General features: G+C 47.0%; 1 protein-coding gene across 6 annotated transcripts in view; it reads left to right on the forward strand.

Annotated features, from left to right (window-relative positions):
• Positions 1–20,291, forward strand: part of LOC139392219 (trafficking protein particle complex subunit 9-like) — a 292,725-nt gene that overhangs the window by 166,490 nt on the left and 105,944 nt on the right. For all 6 annotated transcript variants that reach the window (XM_071140027.1, XM_071140031.1, XM_071140032.1 and 3 more), the window contains one exon: positions 11,173–11,283. In XM_071140027.1, the coding sequence (XP_070996128.1) occupies positions 11,173–11,283 (111 nt within the window). The remainder of the gene's footprint in view (positions 1–11,172; positions 11,284–20,291) is intronic.

Genomic DNA, 20,291 nt, shown 5'->3' on the forward strand with positions numbered 1-20,291 from the left:
AGCAAACATTAAGGTTACCTTCCCTTCCTATGGATAAAGTGCTTCGACAGACAGTCGACACCACTGTCCCAAAAACTCCCAGCAAAAACACAACCACCGCACTACGTTGTCGCAACTTTGACACAACGTTGCAGTGTTTGCTAGGCTGTTACTTCTGTACCGTGAACTGGATGTTTCCGCTTCTCTTAATCTGCTGTATCTTTCATTCCTACCCTCAACAGTCATCCGACTAACTCCTAGTACGGTCAGTTCTATTAGTAAGAGCACTGTGTTGTGTTCCACGGTTCCACTTTAACTGTGATGACGCAAAGTGTTTGTTGTGTTTTTCCATCTTGACTGGGTAAACACGTCGCACCAGATCCCCTCAGTCCCCACTTCCTGCTCCTCTACCCAGCAGACCAGACCAGACCAGACTAGACCAGCGCTCTGCTCTGCTCTGCTCAGTGACATTATTGTCGCTGTAACAATGGGAAATCGGAAAGATGGCATTTCTACTGACAGGCCTAGGTGGAAACGGATGAATATTATCTCTCCTAGCTCTCGCTCCCTTTCTCTCTCTCCTCTCTCTTGCTCTGTCTCCTCTTTCTCTCCCTCCCCCTTGTCATCTCTCCGGCTCTGTGGAAAAAGCCAGGTTGCAGAAGCGAGGGAGAGAGGGAGGGAGACAGATCGTACTCCAGTAATCACCACTTGAGGTGAATCATTCGCTGTAATAATATCTGCAGTTTAACCAATCCATCTTTCTCTATCTTTCTGCTCTGGTGATAAATCTGTCTCTTCTCTCCTCCGCCCTGCAGTCACTATCATCTTGTCACTCCCCCTTTTCCTCCCTCCCTCACTCATAGGTCTGCCTCTCCCTTGCTACCTCCCTCCCCCCCCCCAAACTATTTCTCCCCAACAGACACAGTAGATTTGTAGATTTTGCTCCTCCAATCTCGACGTGAGTCTCTCTGGATGTTTCTCAAGTGATGCTGCGTTGTCTCAGAAAGGAAAGGTAGTGACATTTCCACAGAGAATTTCCTCTGTATATCTGTTTACAGTATCCCAGCAGTACTGTCTCTCTCTGGCTTCGTATGACAAAAGTTGCCGTTAATTGAGAGGTGATTCTCAGAGGAGATCCATAATTCACTGTGAAAGTAGGAAGGAGAGAGAGTAGAGGAGAGAGAGAGAGTGGAGGAGGGAGAGAGAGAGAGGGAGAGGAGAGGAAAGAGAGGGAGAGGAGAGGAGAGAGAGGAGAGGGAGAGGAGAGGAGAGAGAGGTAGAGGAGAGGAGAGAGAGGGAGAGTAGAGGAGAGAGAGGGAGAGTAGAGGAGAGAGAGGGAGAGTACAGGAGAGGGAGGGAGAGAAGAGGAGGTTGAGGAGAGAGAGGGAGAGTAGAGGAGAGGGGAGGGGAGGGGAGAGAGGATGCATTTGGACACCAGGTGCCAGAAGAGTCGGTGTGGGTTTCTCTCTCTGACCCCATTTGACACATTAGATCTGGGTGTAAATGAATAGACGGTATCTTGAGTCCTTACTGTCCGTCGTTTTAGACAGGGCTTAGTTAGAGCTGCATACATTTGCCTTATCTTTATACGTAGATCTTTCCATATTGTCTACTGCAGTTTCCCAGTGTCTAAACTGTCTGGAATAATGCAGTTGAGAAGCAAGTGAACTCCTCTAATCATCCATCACTTTCTGTCTGTATTTTCGTCCGTCCTCTGTGGCTTCAAAGTGTGGACTTAAAGAGACCTTTGAAAAGGAATGTGAATGAAACCTAATTTTACTAGTTCTATACTGCTGCTCTTACACTGTAGCACACTACTGCTGTGAGGGGGAAAGAGGGAGGGACTGTCTCTTTGTCGGTTTCTCTTTCTCTCTCTCGCTTTCTCTCGCTCTATATTTCTCTGTCTCGCTCTATCGCTCTCATCTCTGGAGAACCTTTCTGTGGCTTGGTGTAGTGATTAAGTGGGCCAGTGCAGCTCACTTCATTCCATTACAGTACATAAAAGCAGGTCTTTCACAGAAAAAGCCCTTAAATAGGGAGAGACTGAAACAGAGAAAAGGATGCTTGTTGGTGCTTCTCTCTCTCTCTCTCTCTCTCTCTCTCTCTCTCTGTCTCTCTCTCTCTCTCTCTCTCTGTCACTGTCTCTCTCTCTGTCACTGTCTCTCTCTCTGTCTCTCTCTCTGTCTCTCTCTGTCTCTCTCTCTGTCTCTCTCTGTCTCTCTCTGTCTCTCTCTCTCTCTCTCTCTCTCTCTCTCTCTCTCTCTCTCTCTCTCTCTCTCCCCGTCTCTCTCTGTCTCTGTCTCTCTCTGTGTCTCTGTATCGGGCTCTCTCTCAATTAAATTCAATGGGCTTTATTGGTATGGGAACCATATGTTAAAATTCTCTCTCTCTTGTTACACCCACTTTTGCCCTCAGTACAGCCTCCATTCGTTGGGGCATGGACTCGACAAGGTGTCAAAAGCGTTCCACAGGGATGCTGGCCCATGTTGACCCCAGTGCTTCCCGCAGTTGTGTCAAGTTGGCTGGTAGTGGATCTATACTCCGAATAGCTCGTTCCATTTCCTCCCACAGATGCTCAATTGGATTGAGATCTGGTGACTGGGCAGGCCACTGCAGTAAGCTGAACTCACTGTGTCTGATATTTGTGGAACCATTCCTAGGCAAACCTAGCCTTGTGGCATGGGGCATTATCCTGCTGAAAAAATGTATTTGCAGATGGATACACTGCTGCCATGAAGAGATACACCTGATTAGCAATGATGTTCAGATACCCTATGGCATTCAAACGTTGCTCCACTTCTATGAAGGGGCTCAATGTTTGCCATGAAAACACGCCCAACACCATCCCACCACCGCCACCAGCCTGCAATGTTGACATGCGGAATACTGAGTGAAGTGACATCAATAAGAGATCATAGCATTCACCTGGTCAGTCTATGTCATGGAAAGAGCAAGTGTTCCTAATGTTTTGTACACTGTGTGTGTGTGGTTGAAGTCGGAATTTTATACACTTAGGTTGGAGTCATTAAAACTCATTTTTCAACCACCACACATTTCTTGTTAACAAACTATAGTTTTGGCAATTCGGTTAGGACATCTTCTTTGTGCATGACACAAGTAATTTTTCCAGCAATTGTTTACAGACAGATTATTTCACTTATAATTCACTGTATCACAATTCCAGTGGGTCAGAAGTTTACATACGCTAAGTTGACTGTGCCTTTAATCAGCTTTGCTTTAGAAGTTTCTGATATGCTAATTGACATCATTTGAGTCAATTGGAGGTGTACCTGTGGATGTATTTCAAGGCTCACCTTCAAACTCTGTGCCTCTTTGCTTGACATCATGGGAAAATCAAAAAAATCAGCCAAGACCTAAGAAAACAATTGTAGTCTGATTCATCCTTGGGAGCAATTTCCAAATTCCTGAAGGTACCACATTCATCTGTACAAACAATAGTACGCAAGTATAAACACCATGGGACCACGCAGCCGTCATACCGCTCAGGAAGGAGACGCGTTCTGTCTCCTACAGATCAACGTACTTTGGTGGAAAAGGTGGAAATCAATCCCAGAACAAGAACAAAGGATCTTGTGAAGATGCTGGAGGAAACAGGTACAAAAGTATCTATATCCACAGTAAAACGACATAACCTGAAAGGCAGCTCAGCAAGGAAGAAGCCACTGCTCCAAAACCGCCATAAAAAAGCCAGACTACGGTTTGCAACTGCACATGGGGACAAAGATCATACTTTTTGGAGAAATGTCCTCTGGTCTGATGAAACAAAAATGGAACTGTTTGGCCATAATGACCATCGTTATGTTTGGAGGAAAAAGGGGGAGGCTTGCAAGCCGTAGAGCACCATTCCAACACTGAAGAACGGGGGTGGCAGCATCATGTTGTGGGGGTGCTTTGCTGCAGGAGGGACTGGTGCACTTCACAAAATAGATGGTAACATAAGGAAGGAAAATGATGTGGATCAATCCTATAGAACATTTGTGGGCAGAACTGAAAAAGCGTGTGCGTGCAAGGAGGACTACAAACCGGGATTCAGTTACACCAGCTCTGTCAGGAGGAATGGGCCAAAATTCACCCCAACTTATTGTGGGAAGCTTGTGGAAAGCTACCTGAAACATTTGACCCAAGTTAAACAATTTAAAGGCAATGCTACCAAATACTAATTGAGTGTATGTAAACTTCTGACCCACTGGGAATGTGATGAAAGAAATAAAAGCTGAAGTAAATCATTCACTCTTCTATTATTCTGACATTTCACATTCTTAAAATAATGTGGTAATGCTAGCTGACTTAAGACGGGGCATTTTTACTAGGATTAAATGTCAGGAATTGGGAAGAACTGAGTTTAAATGTATTTGGCTAAGGTTTATGTAAAGTTCTGACTTCAACTGTATGTGTTTATCACAGTACCAGGCAAAAGGTTGGACACACCAACTCATTCCAGGGTTTTTCTTTATTTTTACTATTTTCTACATTGTAAAGACATCAAAACTATGACATAACCATCATCTTATAGTAACCAAAAAAGTGTCAAAATCAAAATATATTTAAGTTTCTTCAAAGTATGGCTACACTTTTTTGGTTTGATGACCGCTTTGCACATACTTGGCATTCTCTCAACCAATTTCACAATGGAATAGAATGGAATGCATTTCACCTGGAATGCATTTCATTTAACATGTGTGCTTTGTTAAAAAGTAAATTTGTGAAATTTCTTTCCTTAAAATGTTTGAGCCAATCAGTTGTGACAAGGTAGGGGTGGTGTACAGAAGATGGCCCTTTTTGGTAAAAGACCAAGTCCATATTATGGCAAGAACAGCTCAAATAAGCAAAGAGAAATGACATTTCATCGTCCGGCTTCTTCAGCTGTGGGATCATCTGAGACCAGCCACCCGGACCGCTGATGAAACTGAGGAGTATTTGTCTGTAATAAAGCCTTTTTGTGGGGGGAAAGTCATTCGGATTGGCTGGGCCTGTCTCGCCAGTGGCTGGGCCTGTCTCCCCAGTGGCTGGGCCTGTCTCCCCAGTGGCTGGGCCTGTCTCCCAAGTTCCCATCGAGGCCCACCAATAGCTGCACCGCTGCACAATCATGTGAAATCCATAGATTAGGGCCTGATGAATGTATTTAATTTGACTTATTTCCTTATATGAACTGTACCTCAGTAAAATCGTTGAAAATGTTGCATGTTGCGTTTATATTTTTGTTCAGTGTGTATATGTAACACAGTCACATCTGAAAGTATTGGCACCCTTGATAATGATGAGCAGTAAATGTTCTAAAATAAATCAAAATACTGAGGTAAAAAAAAATGTAACAAGTAATAACCAAATGTCAAGACCTAACATCCCTCCTCATGTGTTCTCCAATCTCATAAAACATTTTAGAAAATGGCTCAGTGTCGTCATTCTTGCAAGGGCAGGGTGCTATTGTATTGAAAACAGGGGTGCCAATAACTTTGCCCAATATTTTATTTTTATTTTTTTGTGTTACTTGTTGGACAAAATCTCTTTCTCTGAACGATTGTATTAGTATAAAGTTATTTTCGTTCTTTTTTTGCATGAAATATAGCTCAGTATTTGGATTCATTTTATACAGTCTTTTTTGCTCGTCTTTATAATGGGTGCCAATAATTATGACCTGACTGTATCTTTGTACCTCCCTACCTACAGTGGGGAGAACAAGTATTTGATACACTGCCGATTTTGCAGGTTTTCCCACGTACAAAGCATGTAAAAAAATCCAGAAAATCACATTGTATGATTTCTAAGTAATTAATTTGCATTTTATTGCATGACATAAGTATTTGATACATCAGAAAAGCAAAACGTAATATTTGGTACAGAAACCTTTATTTGCAACTACAGAGATCATACGTTTCCTGTAGCTCTTGACCAGGTTTGCACACACTGCAGCAGGGATTTTGGCCCACTCCTCCATACAGACCTTCTCCAGATCCTTCAGGTTTCGGGGCTGTCACTGGGCAATACAGACTTTCAGCTCCCTCCAAAGATTTTCTATTGGGTTCAGGTCTGGAGACTGGCTAGGCCACTCCAGGACCTTGAGATGCTTCTTACGGAGCCACTCCTTAGTTGCCCTGGCTGTGTGTTGTCATGCTGGAAGACCCAGCCACAACCCATCTTCAATGCTCTTACTGAGGGAAGGAGGTTGTTGGCCAAGATCTCGCGATACATGGCCCCATCCATCCTCCCCTCAACACGGTGCAGTCGTCCTGTCCCCTTTGCAGAAAACCATCCCCAAAGAATGATGTTTCCACCTCCATGCTTCACGGGTGGGATGGTGTTCTTGGGGTTGTACTCATCCTTCTTCCTCCAAACACAGCGAGTGGAGTTTAGACCAAAAAGCTCTATTTTTGTCTCATCAGACCACATGACCTTCTCCCATTCCTCCTCTGCATCATCCAGATGGTCATTGGCAAACTTCAGATGGGCCTGGACATGCGCTGGCTTGAGCAGGGGGACCTTGCGTGCGCTGCAGGATTTTAATCCATGACGGCGTAGTGTGTTACTAATGGTTTTCTTTGAGACTGTGGTCCCAGCTCTCTTCAGGTCATTGACCAGGTCCTGCCGTGTAATTCTATTGTCCTGAAGCCCATCCCAGCCTTGTGTAGGTCTACAATTTTATTCCTGATGTCCTTACACAGCTCTCTGATCTTGGCCATTGTGGAGAGGTTGGAGTCTGTTTGATTGAGTGTGTGGACAGGTGTCTTTTATTCAGGTAACGAGTTCAAACAGGTGCAGTTAATACAGGTGTTGAGTGGAGAACAGGAGGGCTTCTTAAAGAAAAACTAACAGGTCTGTGAGAGCCGGAATTCTTACTGGTTGGTAGGTGATCAAATACTTATGTCATGCAATAAAATGCAAATGAATTACTTAAATATCATACAATGTGATTTTCTGCATTTTTGTTTTAGATTCCATCTCCCACAGTTGAAGTGTACCTATGATAACAATTACAGACCTCTACATGCTTTGTAAGTAGGAAAACCTGCAAAATCGGCAGTGTATCAAATACTTGTTCTCCCCACAGTATGTGTGAAATAGTCAATGATCCATTCATGGTAGAAACCTGTTGGAACCGTACCGGTACTGCATACAGCAGCTGGGCTCTGTTATCTGACATAATGTTCCATACTGTCAGACACACACGAGCACAAACACACGCACAGATGTTCCATGTTACCAGGACATGATTCAGTCTTCAGTCTAAACCTGTTGTTAGTAGCCCAGCCTTCGATGTGCTCTGTTCACCACAGACTCTCTCTCTCTCACACACACACACACACACACACACACACACACACACACACACACACACACACACACACACACACACACACACACACACTCTAAAAATAGCAACACATTGGCAGCACTCTAAATCCAACCAGCCCAAGCCTAATTAAGCATATTTATTTGACGTGGGAGTGTATAGGAGGGCTGAGGGCGTATTGTTACATTGTGCCAGAGGAGCCGCTGTGGAATCAGCACATATTGATTGTGGATCCTGTGGATTGATCAGCCATTGAGCTGCTTCTCCTCTTCTCCTCCTCTTTTCTATCCTGTGGTGATGGCAGCCATTTTGACCACTACCACACCTCAAAGTCAGACACCAACCTACACAGTACTAGGCTAGCTAAGCCACCTGTGTGTTGCTGTTTCAGATGAGACTCTCTGAATAACAATAAGCTAGCTGTAGGAGTGACAGAAGTGGTCTCATCCATAGTCTCAGGGTTTGCAGGCTGTGGATTTGTTTGGGGAGACAGCCAGTCAGATGATTTGCATGTCCATCTGTTTAAAAGCTCATTTGGCTGTCAGTGGCGGCTCTAAGAAGTGATGAGCTACTGTGGACAGCCAGGTTTGGTGAATTGGTTGCCAAGTTTGGTAAGTTATTCTTCTCCGACGGGATGGGAGGCCTCTCCACCAATCATTAACGTTGAATGGCTGATCTCACGGCTCATTCGTCAGCGTGACATAGCGCTGTCCAGAAATGGGAGACATTCGTTATCTGGTGGTGTTTGTGGGAGGGTGGGAGGGTGTTTGCGTGTGAACACACGTTACATAACGAAAACACATTAAGGAGCCCTGTCCATTCATGTCCTGTCCTAACATCACAACATCAAAGGTATTAGTCCTTTCATCAGGGACAGTTTCCTAGCTTTTCTAGGTGTATTGCTCCTCTCCTCTCCAGCCTGTCTCTGTCTGTTTCTCCTCTCCAGCCTGTCTCGATCTGTTTCTACTCTCCAGCCTGTCTCGATCTGTTTCTACTCTTCAGCCTGTCTCGATCTGTTTCTCCTCTTCAGCCTGTCTCGATCTGTTTCTCCTCTCCAGCCTGTCTCGATCTGTTTCTCCTCTCCAGCCTGTCTCGATCTGTTTCTCCTCTCCAGCCTGTCTCTCTCTGTCTGTTTCTCCTCTCCAGCCTGTTTCTCCTCTCCAGCCTGTCTCAATCTGTTTCTCCTCTCCAGCCTGTCTCTCTCTGTCTGTTTCTCCTCTCCAGCCTGTCTCTCTCCGTCTGTTTCTCCTCTCCACCCTGTCTCAATCTGTTTCTCCTCTCCAGCCTGTCTTTCTCTGTCTGTTTCTCCTCTCCAGCCTGTCTTTCTCTGTCTGTTTCTCCTCTCCAGCCTGTCTTTCTCTGTCTGTTTCTCCTCTCCAGCCTGTCTCTCTCTGTTTCTCCTCTCCAGCCTGTCTCTCTCTGTCTGTTTCTCCTCTCGAGCCTGTCTCTCTCTGTCTGTTTCTCCTCTCCAGCCTGTCTCTCTCTGTCTGTTTCTCCTCTCCAGCCTGTCTCTCTCTGTCTGTTTCTCCTCTCCAGCCTGTCTCTCTCTGTCTGTTTCTCTTCTCCAGCCTGTCTCTCTCTGTCTGTTTCTCCTCTCCAGCCTGTCTCTCTCTGTTTCTCCTCTCCAGCCTGTCTCTCTCTGTCTGTTTCTCCTCTCGAGCCTGTCTCTCTCTGTCTGTTTCTCCTCTCGAGCCTGTCTCTCTCTGTCTGTTTCTCCTCTCCAGCCTGTCTCTCTCTGTCTGTTTCTCCTCTCCAGCCTGTCTCTCTCTGTCTGTTTCTCTTCTCCAGCCTGTCTCTGCCATTCTCTTTTTCTTGTTTTTCCACACACAGGTAAAATACATAATTCCTTGGAAAAATAAATAGTTTTAAGAATGGTCCTCTATTTTCTCTGAAATTAGATTAGTGTACACTGAGTGTACAAAACATTCCCCCGTTTTGCCCTCAGAACAACTGCAATTCTTTGGGGCATGGAGTCTACAAGGTGTTGCAAGCATTCCACGGAGAAGCTGGTCCATGTTGACTCCAATGCTTCCCACAGTTGTGTGAAGTTGGCTGGATGTCCTTTGGGAGGTGGACTATTCTTGATACACACAGGAAACTGTTGAGCGTTAAAAAAACAGCAGCGTTGCAGTTCTTGACACACTCAAACCGGTGTGCCTGGCACCAAATAGCATACCCCTTTCAAAGGCACTGAAATGTTTTGTCCAGCCTATTCACCCTCACAATCCACGTCTCTATTGTCTCAAGGCTTTTTTTTAACTGGTCTTCTCCTGAAGTGGATTTAACAGGAGACATCAATAAGGGATCCTTAGCTTTCACCTGGACTCACCTGGTCAGTCTGTCATGGAAAGAGCATGTTTGTACACTCAGTGTATGTACTGTAGTCCATTGTGCAGACGGAGTTACTCAAAACGCAACTGATCTCAAAAATCTATTCTATCACCCATGTACTGTAGGCAAGGTGTAGGAAGACTGGCTCACCTACTTTCCAGACCACAAACCTGCAAAGGACCATTTTACCCTCGGCTGTCCCTTTAAACTGCTTCCCTCCCTCTTCTTAGAGAGAGACACCATGTCCTCAGCCCTTCCACTCTACTTTTGTCCTCCTCTTAGAGAGAGAGACACCATGTCCTCAGCCCTTCCACTCTACTTTTGTCCTCCTCTTAGAGAGAGACACCATGTCCTCAGCCCTTCCACTCTACTTTTGTCCTCCTCTTAGAGAGAGACACCATGTCCTCAGCCCTTCCACTCTACTTTTGTCCTCCTCTTAGAGAGAGACACCATGTCCTCAGCCCTTCCACTACTTTTATCCTCCTCTTAGAGAGAGACACCATGTCCTCAGCCCTTCCACTCTACTTTTGTCCTCCTCTTAGAGAGAGAGACACCATGTCCTCAGCCCTTCCACTCTACTTTTGTCCTCCTCTTAGAGAGAGACACCATGTCCTCAGCCCTTCCACTCTACTTTTGTCCTCCTCTTAGAGAGAGAGACACCATGTCCTCAGCCCTTCCACTCTACTTTTGTCCTCCTCTTAGAGAGAGAGACACCATGTCCTCAGCCCTTCCAGTCTACTTTTGTCCTCCTCTTAAATCCCAGAGTTAATGGAGATTTCATCAGAGTTTGTCCCGGCCCCCTAATAAAGTGTCAGAGTAATTAAAATACCATATTTTTAGCAGGAGCGTCCATGCATCTCCAACTGTCTCTTTGTCTCTGCTGGAGGACATGATTAACCCAGTGAACGGTTGTACCAAAAGAGAGAGAGGGGGGGGGGGGAGACAACTGATTTATCCTCCCCACAGTTTAGCTGGACCATCAATCAGGAAGCACCGGCACAGCAGCTTAGCCAATCAGGAGAGAGCGACATACTGTAGAACAGGGCTGTTAAAACGCTCACCACACCAGTAGCTTAATAGCGAAAACTATCAGAAAAGTCATCTGAGCGAAGTGTATAATGTTGCAACATCCACATCGCAGATGTTGGCTCTGTAGTCGGCGTAGAAACGTTTAAACCGTTGAACCTTTTCAACGAGTATCCAGCCGGGAGACTGACTGATATCCTCGGAGTTGCTAAGTCGACACTGAACTAACCTTTACATTTTTTATCTTCGGTATATCAGTAAATTATGAATCAACTTAATATCAATTTAACAGTGTATTCTAGTGTTCTGTGTCTGTGTACAGTAGCTACTGTACTGGCTTGTGTGTTTGTGTTCTGTTTCTCTTTCCAATTTGAAGAGAGTAGGCATGACACTCGTTCACAGTTACACGCTGGATGTTGTTTTACTTCAAGTATTACTTCATTTCTCTCTCCCCCCAGTACCCATCATTTGTGTGTGGGTGTGTGGGTGTGTGTGTGGTTCTAACCCGGTTCTATCTTTCTCCCCAGAACCCGTCAGTGCCACCTGCTGCTGGACGTGTTCAACTCAACAGAACATGAGCTGATGGTCAGCGCCAACAACAACCAGGACCTGGTGCTGCACCCATCAGAGTGTCAGAGGTATGTGACCTTTAACCTGCCCATTCACAGGGAGCCAGTGGATAACAGCCCATTCCATGTATTAAATGTATACACATTGTGGGCCAGGTTTCTGGTTTGAACATGAGCCTGTAAATGAATGAACGTATATGAACACAAACTCAAATCCAACCAGTCAGAGTCATATGAGTGAACGATATACACTGAGTGTACAAAACATTAGGAATACGTGCTCTTTGACTAGGTGAATCCAGGTGAAACCTATGATCCCTTAATGATGTCCCATATTGATGAGACATAGATTGTGTATGTGTGCCATTCAGAGGGTGAATGGGAAAGACAAAATATTTATGTGGATTTGAACGGGGTATGGTAGTAGGTGCCAGGCGCACCGGTTTGTGTCAAGAACTGCAGCGCTGCTGGGTTTTTCACGCTCAACAGTTTCCCGTGTGTATCAAGAATGGCTCACCACCCAAAGGACATCCAGCCAACTTGACACAATTGTGGGAAGCATTGGAGTCAACATGGGCCTGCAACCCTGTGGAATGGTTTCTGCACCCTGTGGAGTCCATGGCCTGGCGAATTGAGGCTGTTCTGGGGGCAAAAGGGGGGGGGGGGGGGGTGCTGTGTGTTTTGTACACTGTGTATACTGTGACCAAGCCCATGTTCTGTGTGTGTATCGTGTGACATATATAGCCTACATATAGCCTGCAGTGTGTCTTCTGTCTTCAGGTGCTTTAAACAGCGTTCTAATAGCCGTAGTTGGGTTAATGAGACTGTAATGGCTAAGTATGGATTCGTGCCGACGGGTCAACGCTGTCTTGTTGACCTAACCATGGTAGTTAGGTCCATTATTGACATCCCGCTCTGGGGTGTTTTACTGGGGGTCAATAACGACAGCCTCTGGAGCCGCCCTTTAAAGGGGTAGTACACCCAAATGTTCAAAATGACATTGGTTTCCTTACCCTGTAAGAAGTCTATTGACAAGGTGAACTAACCAAATCACAGACTGCTATCTTAATTTGGCCATAGGCTGCTTACAGGGTAAAGAAACCAATTCATCATTTTGTGATTTGGGTGAACTATGCCTTTAAAATCCTCCTTTACTAGATAACCTAAACTTTCTAAATATGTCTATGTAGCTGCTCATGTCACTGGAGTTTAGTATGAGACGAGATTAATGTTGACTTTGAACACAAAGTGGGGGCTCAATCAGTAGCTAGCTGTATCTCTCAACACACATTCCTTCTGCATTGATGAAGACATGTCGGACATTTGTTTACAGTGAGAGCTGCTGTACGTCTTGACATGGGATTATTCCGACACTGTCGCTTCCTCTCCCTTTCTCTTCCCCCTCTCCATCTCTGAACCTCTCTCTCTGCCTCCGTTCCTCTCCTCTCTTCCCCCTCTCCATCTCTGAACCTCTCTCTCTGCCTCCGTTACTCTCCTCTCTTCCCCTCTCCGTCTCTGAACCTCTCTCTGCCTCCGTTCCTCTCCTCTCTTCCCCCTCTCCATCTCTGAACCTCTCTCTCTGCCTCCGTTCCTCTCCCTTTCTCTTCCCCCTCTCCATCTCTGAACCTCTCTCTCTGCCTCCGTTCCTCTCCTCTCTTCCCCCTCTCCATCTCCGAACCTCTCTCTCTGCCTCCGTTCCTCTCCTCTCTTCCCTCTCTCCATCTCTGAACCTCTCTCTGCCTCTGTTCCTCTCCTCTCTTCCCCCTCCATCTCTGAACCTCTCTCTCTGCCTCCGTTCCTCTCCTCTCTTTCCCCTCTCCATCTCTGAACCTCTCTCTCTGCCTCTGTTCCTCTCCTCTCTTCCCCCTCTCCATCTCTGAACCTCTCTCTCTGCCTCCATTCCTCTCCTCTCTTCCCCCTCTCCATCTCTGAACCTCTCTCTCTGCCTCCGTTCCTCTCCCTTTCTCTTCCCCCTCTCCATCTCTGAACCTCTCTCTCTGCCTCCGTTCCTCTCCCTTTCTCTTCCCCCTCTCCATCTCTGAACCTCTCTCTCTGCCTCCGTTCCTCTCCCTTTCTCTTCCCCCTCTCCATCTCTGAACCTCTCTCTGCCTCCGTTCCTCTCCCTTTCTCTTCCCCCTCTCCATCTCTGAACCTCTCTCTCTGCCTCCGTTCCTCTCCTCTCTTCCCCCTCTCCATCTCTGAACCTCTCTCTCTGCCTCCGTTCCTCTCCCTTTCTCTTCCCCCTCTCCATCTCTGAACCTCTCTCTCTGCCTCCGTTCCTCTCCCTTTCTCTTCCCCCTCTCCATCTCTGAACCTCTCTCTCTGCCTCCGTTCCTCTCCCTTTCTCTTCCCCCTCTCCATCTCTGAACCTCTCTCTGCCTCCGTTCCTCTCCCTTTCTCTTCCCCCTCTCCATCTCTGAACCTCTCTCTGCCTCCGTTCCTCTCCTCTCCTCCCCCTCTCCATCTCTGAACCTCTCTCTGCCTCCATTCCTCTCCTCTCTTCCCCATCTCCATCTCTGAACCTCTCTCTCTGCCTCCGTTCCTCTCCCTTTCTCTTCCCCCTCTCCATCTCTGAACCTCTCTCTGCCTCCGGTCCTCTCCCTTTCTCTTCCCCCTCTCCATCTCTGAACCTCTCTCTGCCTCCGTTCCTCTCCCTTTCTCTTCCCCCTCTCCATCTCTGAACCTCTCTCTGCCTCCATTCCTCTCCTCTCTTCCCCATCTCAATCTCTGAACCTCTCTCTCTGCCTCCGTTCCTCTCCTCTCTTCCCCCTCTCCATCTCTGAACCTCTCTCTCTGCCTCCGTTCCTCTCCTCTCTTCCCCCTCTCCATCTCTGAACCTCTCTCTCTGCCTCCGTTCCTCTCCTCTCTTCCCCCTCTCCATCTCTGAACCTCTCTCTGCCTCCGTTCCTCTCCTCTCTTCCCCCTCTCCATCTCTGAACCTCTCTCTCTGCCTCCGTTCCTCTCCCTTTCTCTTCCCCCTCTCCATCTCTGAACCTCTCTCTCTGCCTCCGTTCCTCTCCCTTTCTCTTCCCCCTCTCCATCTCTGAACCTCTCTCTCTGCCTCCGTTCCTCTCCCTTTCTCTTCCCCCTCTCCATCGCTGAACCTCTCTCTGCCTCCGTTCCTCTCCCTTTCTCTTCCCCCTCTCCATCTCTGAACCTCTCTTCCCCCTCTCCATCTCTGAACCTCTCTCTGCCTCCGTTCCTCTCCTCTCCTCCCCCTCTCCATCTCTGAACCTCTCTCTGCCTCCATTCCTCTCCTCTCTTCCCCACCTCCATCTCTGAACCTCTCTCTCTGCCTCCGTTCCTCTCCCTTTCTCTTCCCCCTCTCCATCTCTGAACCTCTCTCTGCCTCCGGTCCTCTCCCTTTCTCTTCCCCCTCTCCATCTCTGAACCTCTCTCTGCCTCCGTTCCTCTCCCTTTCTATTCCCCCTCTCCATCTCTGAACCTCTCTCTGCCTCCGTTCCTCTCCTCTCTTCCCCATCTCCATCTCTGAACCTCTCTCTCTGCCTCCGTTCCTCTCCTCTCTTCCCCCTCTCCATCTCTGAACCTCTCTCTCTGCCTCCGTTCCTCTCCTCTCTTCCCCCTCTCCATCTCTGAACCTCTCTCTCTGCCTCCGTTCCTCTCCTCTCTTCCCCCTCTCCATCTCTGAACCTCTCTCTGCCTCCGTTCCTCTCCTCTCTTCCCCCTCTCCATCTCTGAACCTCTCTCTCTGCCTCCGTTCCTCTCCCTTTCTCTTCCCCCTCTCCATCTCTGAACCTCTCTCTCTGCCTCCGTTCCTCTCCCTTTCTCTTCCCCCTCTCCATCTCTGAACCTCTCTCCGCCTCCGTTCCTCTCCTCTCTTCCCCCTCTCCATCTCTGAACCTCTCTGCCTCCGTTCCTCTCCTCTCTTCCCCCTCTCCATCTCTGAACCTCTCTCTGCCTCCATTCCTCTCCCTTTCTCTTCCCCCTCTCCATCTCTGAACCTCTCTCTCTGCCTCCATTCCTCTCCCTTTCTCTTCCCCCTCTCCATCTCTGAACCTCTCTCTCTGCCTCCGTTCCTCTCCTCTCTTCCCCCTCTCCATCTCTGAACCTCTCTCTCTGCCTCCGTTCCTCTCCTCTCTTCCGCACACTGCTTGTTATTCCTCTGAACGAGTTACGACTCCTGTCACAGCTATCTCTGAGGAGCGTCCTTCCTCCTGCTATGAGTGCGTGTGGGGAGGTGTGTGTGTGTGTGGGGAGTGTGCGTGTACACCGTGTGACCCACAAGCCTTACTCTACAGGAGAGGAATGTTCTCTTACAGCCTGCATCTGAGACAACACAGGGTGGTGTGGGGTTGTTCCTTACTCTACAGGAGAGGAATGTTCTCTTACAGCCTGCATCTGAGACAACACAGGGTGGTGTGGGGTTGTTCCTTACTCTACAGGAGAGGAATGTTCTCTTACAGCCTGCATCTGAGACAACACAGGGTGGTGTGGGGCTGTTCCTTACTCTACAGGAGAGGAATGTTCTCTTACAGCCTGCATCTGAGACAACACAGGGTGGTGTGGGGTTGTTCCTTACTCTACAGGAGAGGAATGTTCTCTTACAGCCTGCATCTGAGACAACACAGGGTGGTGTGGGGTTGTTCCTTACTCTACAGGAGAGGAATGTTCTCTTACAGCCTGCATCTGAGACAACACAGGGTGGTGTGGGGTTGTTCCTTACTCTACAGGAGAGGAATGTTCTCTTACAGCCTGCATCTGAGACAACACAGGGTGGTGTGGGGTTGTTCCTTACTCTACAGGAGAGGAATGTTCTCTTACAGCCTGCATCTGAGACAACACAGGGTGGTGTGGGGTTGTTCCTTACTCTACAGGAGAGGAATGTTCTCTTACAGCCTGCATCTGAGACAACACAGGGTGGTGTGGGGTTGTTCCTTACTCTACAGGAGAGGAATGTTCTCTTACAGCCTGCATCTGAGACAACACAGGGTGGTGTGGGGTTGTTCCTTACTCTACAGGAGAGGAATGTTCTCTTACAGCCTGCATCTGAGACAACACAGGGTGGTGTGGGGCTGTTCCTTACTCTACAGGAGAGGAATGTTCTCTTACAGCCTGCATCTGAGACAACACAGGGTGGTGTGGGGCTGTTCCTTACTCTACAGGAGAGGAATGTTCTCTTACAGCCTGCATCTGAGACAACACAGGGTGGTGTGGGGTTGTTCCTTACTCTACAGGAGAGGAATGTTCTCTTACAGCCTGCATCTGAGACAACACAGGGTGGTGTGGGGCTGTTCCTTACTCTACAGGAGAGGAATGTTCTCTTACAGCCTGCATCTGAGACAACACAGGATGGTGTGGGGATGTTCTTTTCAGCCACACAGCCAAATAGCGGAATATTCTCACACTATCCTTCTGTTGGACTATTGGAAAATGTCTCTAGAAATGGTTAACCTAGCATGTTTATCTTTCTTATTCTCTATATGGCTGGTTCATAAGTTAGGTCCATTTTGCTGTTGCAAAGACAGAGGGAGGTCTCCTAGCTTTTCCAGGAAAGTGACAGTAAGACTTTGGACCGCCCTGTTCTCCTGTCTATGGTAACACGTTAGGAATGAGGAACCCACTGCCTTCGGAGAGGTCTTGTCAAGAGGTCGGGCTTTCTTTTAAAGACTTTTAATTCAAAGTGTGCATATGAGCCGGTTCCAGGCAGGTCAGCTATTCATTTTTAATCGCTGGTATTACAGCCGCAGTGGAGACACAGAGCTCTGAATCCTGCCTGAGCTTCCATACATTAGAACAGGAAAACACTCCAGTGACCTGAAGCCCTGGTTTCTATAATATATGTGTGCGGCTGCTCGTGTATGTGCGGCTGCTCGTGTGTGTGTGTGTGTGTGTGTGTGTGTGTGTGTATGTGCGGCTGCTCGTGTGTGTGTGTGTGCGTGGCTGCTCGTGTGTGTGTGTGTGTGTGTGTGTGTGTGTGTGTGTGCGCGGCTGCTCGTGTGTGTGTGTGTATGTGCGGCTGCTCGTGTGTGTGTGTGCGCGGCTGCTCGCGTGCGAGTTCATCGAAGAAGGAAAGAGGTCTGGTTCACTTCATCTTCTCCCATCTTCCAACGCTCAGCCTTCCAGATCTTTACCATTCGTTCCTGTTCATTACAGCTGAAAGACAGATGAGAGGTGCAGGAGATATGAATGAAAATGGCCCCTCTGATGTTTGGAAGCCCTAGAAAGCTCAAACACCGACCTCTGTCAGCCTCTTCAACCAAAGCCTCTTTTGTCTCTCTTTCTCTTTGTGTATGAGCACCATGGGGAAAAGGGAGAATAGAGAGAGAAGGACTTGTCTATTGTAGTTTGGTTGTTTTGTCTTGATTTGAATGGGCAGCCACAATGTTATTCATGACTTTAATGAAATTCACAGCATGAGATCTCAAGGGATCATATCCCACAGTTAAAATGAAACACCTTTATGCAGACCTGAATAAAGGTAAATAAACCAATGTGACGTTCTTGTCGATGAAATACGACGTTGCCAGTTTTAGGTACACCTTCTAGTACCGGGTCGGACCCCCCTTTGCCTCCAGAACACCCTGAAGTCTTCGGGGGCATGGACATGTTGCTCAATTGGTATCAAGGGACCTAACATGTGCCAGGAAAACATCCCCACACCGCCACCACCCTGTACCGTTGACACCAGGCAAGGATATGGCCATGGACTCATGCTGCTTACGCCAAATCCTGACTCTGCCATCTGCATGACGCAACGGGAACCGGGATTCGTCGGACCAGGCAATGTTTTTCCACTCCTCAATTGTCCATTGTTGGTGATGGCGTGCCTGCTGGAGCCGCTTCTTCTTGTTTGTATCTGATAGGAGTGGAACCCAGTATGGTTGAGCCCATCCGTGACGAGGACCAACGAGTTGTGGGTTCTGAAATCCTGTTTGGACACACCTCTGTGTTGTTTGTGGCCCTTCTCTTAGCTTGCACGACTCTTGCCATTCTCCTTCGACCTCTCTCACCAACGAGCTGTTTTCGTCCACAGGACTGCCGCTGACTGGATGTGTTTTGTTTGTCACACCATTCTCTGTAAACGCTAGACACTGTCATGCATGAATAGCCTAGGAGGCCACACATTTCTAACGTACTGGAAGCAGCACAACTAACTCTCACAATCATACTGTGCTCATTCGCTTAGGTCACTCATTTTGTCAATTCAAACGTTCAATCAAACAGTAACTGAATACCTCGATTGCTGTCTGCCTGCTTTATATAGCAAGCCACGTCCACGTGACTCACTGTCTGTAGGAGCGAACCATTCTTGTGAACGGGGTGGTGTACCTAACAAACTGGCCACTGAGCGCTTCCAAACCAACTACTACAAGAAACGTGTGCCCTAGGCCTAAAGAAGCCCTAATTCTAATGAATCTGGAGAAGAAGAGCCAACAGCCATTCTCCCTTAGTTGGTTGTTGAACTCCATACTGACTTCCTAGAGTGTGTGTGCGTGCGTGCTGTGCCGTGTGTTTGTGTGCATGTGCAGGTGCCGTGTGTGAGTTGAGCCCTTGAAGTATCAGTTTAATCTGTAACTGACTGCCAGACAGAAAAGATCCCTGAGGGGCTTCTTTTTATATCTCTGTCTCTTCTGTGTGAACAAAAGCTCAGGGTGAACGTCCTTCACTGGAGTATCTCATGATAGTCTCCATAATATCCTTTAAGGTTTTTTGCTCCATTCATCCTGCAGACTGCTGTTATTTCCTGCATGGCCTGAAACCGCTGTCTGAATCACAGGTCTTTCCTGAGGTTTTGTTCTTTCAGCGCTGTAGTGGTGGCCCATTGAGTTGCTCGGTCTGTTTACAGACATGGATGATGGAGAACTTTGAAACAACATCCCATAGCACAGCCATCTGAAATGAATCTTTCCACACTTACTGCCTGATGACATTTACACTCAGGGCCCCCATTCCAGCTTTGGGGAACATCCTGTTCCCCCCTCCTTCCTTATTTCCTGCAATTCTACACATTTTGTCTTGCGGTGCAAAGAAAATATTGCAGTTTTAAAGCTCATTTTCTTGAAACTCTATACATGGGGCGGCAGGTAGCCTAGTGGTTATAGCGTTGGGCCAGTACCTTGTTGTGACAAGGTAGTGGTGGTATACAGAAGATAGCCCTATTTGGTAAAAGACCAAGTCCATATTATGGCAAGAACAGCTCAAATAAGCAAAGAGAAACAACAGTCCATCATTAATTTAAGACATGAGGTTCAGTCAATCTGGAAAATGTCAAGATCTTTGAAAGTTTCTTCAAGTGCAGTCGCAAAAACCGTCATGCATTATGATGAAACTGGCTCTCATGAGGACCGCCAGACCAAGAGTTAACTCTGCTGCAGAGGACAAGTTTATTAGAGTTAACCGCACCTCAGATTGCAACCCAAATAAATGCTTCACAGAGTTCAAGTAACAGACAATTCTCAACATCAACTGTTCAGAGGAGACTGCGTAAATCAGGCCTTCATTGTCGAATTGCTGTTAAGAAACCACTCCTAAAGGACACCAATAAGAAGAGACTTGTTTGGGCCAAGAAACACGACCAACAAACATTAGACTGGTGCAACTCCTTTGGTCTGATGATTCCAAATGTGAGATTTGGTTCAGCTTAATATTGTGGAAAGAATGTTGCTTCCATCAATGTAATTGTCTGCATCATTTCCAATCCCCCATATATTTTTGTTGGTAAATATTTATATATACATATACATACACACATGCATATATATACATACACATACCTATATCTTGTTATTAGTCCCACCCCTCAGCTCCATTCAACCCCTCCCATATATCTCTCAACATTATCCATTTTGGATTTCTATTTGCCATATATTTTTCAACTTTTATTTTATTTATTTTTATTTCACCTTTATAGCCAGGTAGGCTAGTTGAGAACAAGTTCTTATTTGCAACTGCGACCTGGCCAAGATAAAGCGTAGCAATTCGACACATACAACAACACAGAGTTACACATGGATTAAACAAAACACAGTCAATAATTCAGTAGAAAAAAATAAAACAAAAGTCTCTATACAGTGAGTGCAAATGAGGTAAGATAAGGGAGTTAAGGCAATAAATAG

The sequence above is a fragment of the Oncorhynchus clarkii genome, chromosome 32, assembly GCF_045791955.1.
Source record: "Oncorhynchus clarkii lewisi isolate Uvic-CL-2024 chromosome 32, UVic_Ocla_1.0, whole genome shotgun sequence".
Classification (NCBI taxonomy): domain Eukaryota; kingdom Metazoa; phylum Chordata; class Actinopteri; order Salmoniformes; family Salmonidae; genus Oncorhynchus; species Oncorhynchus clarkii.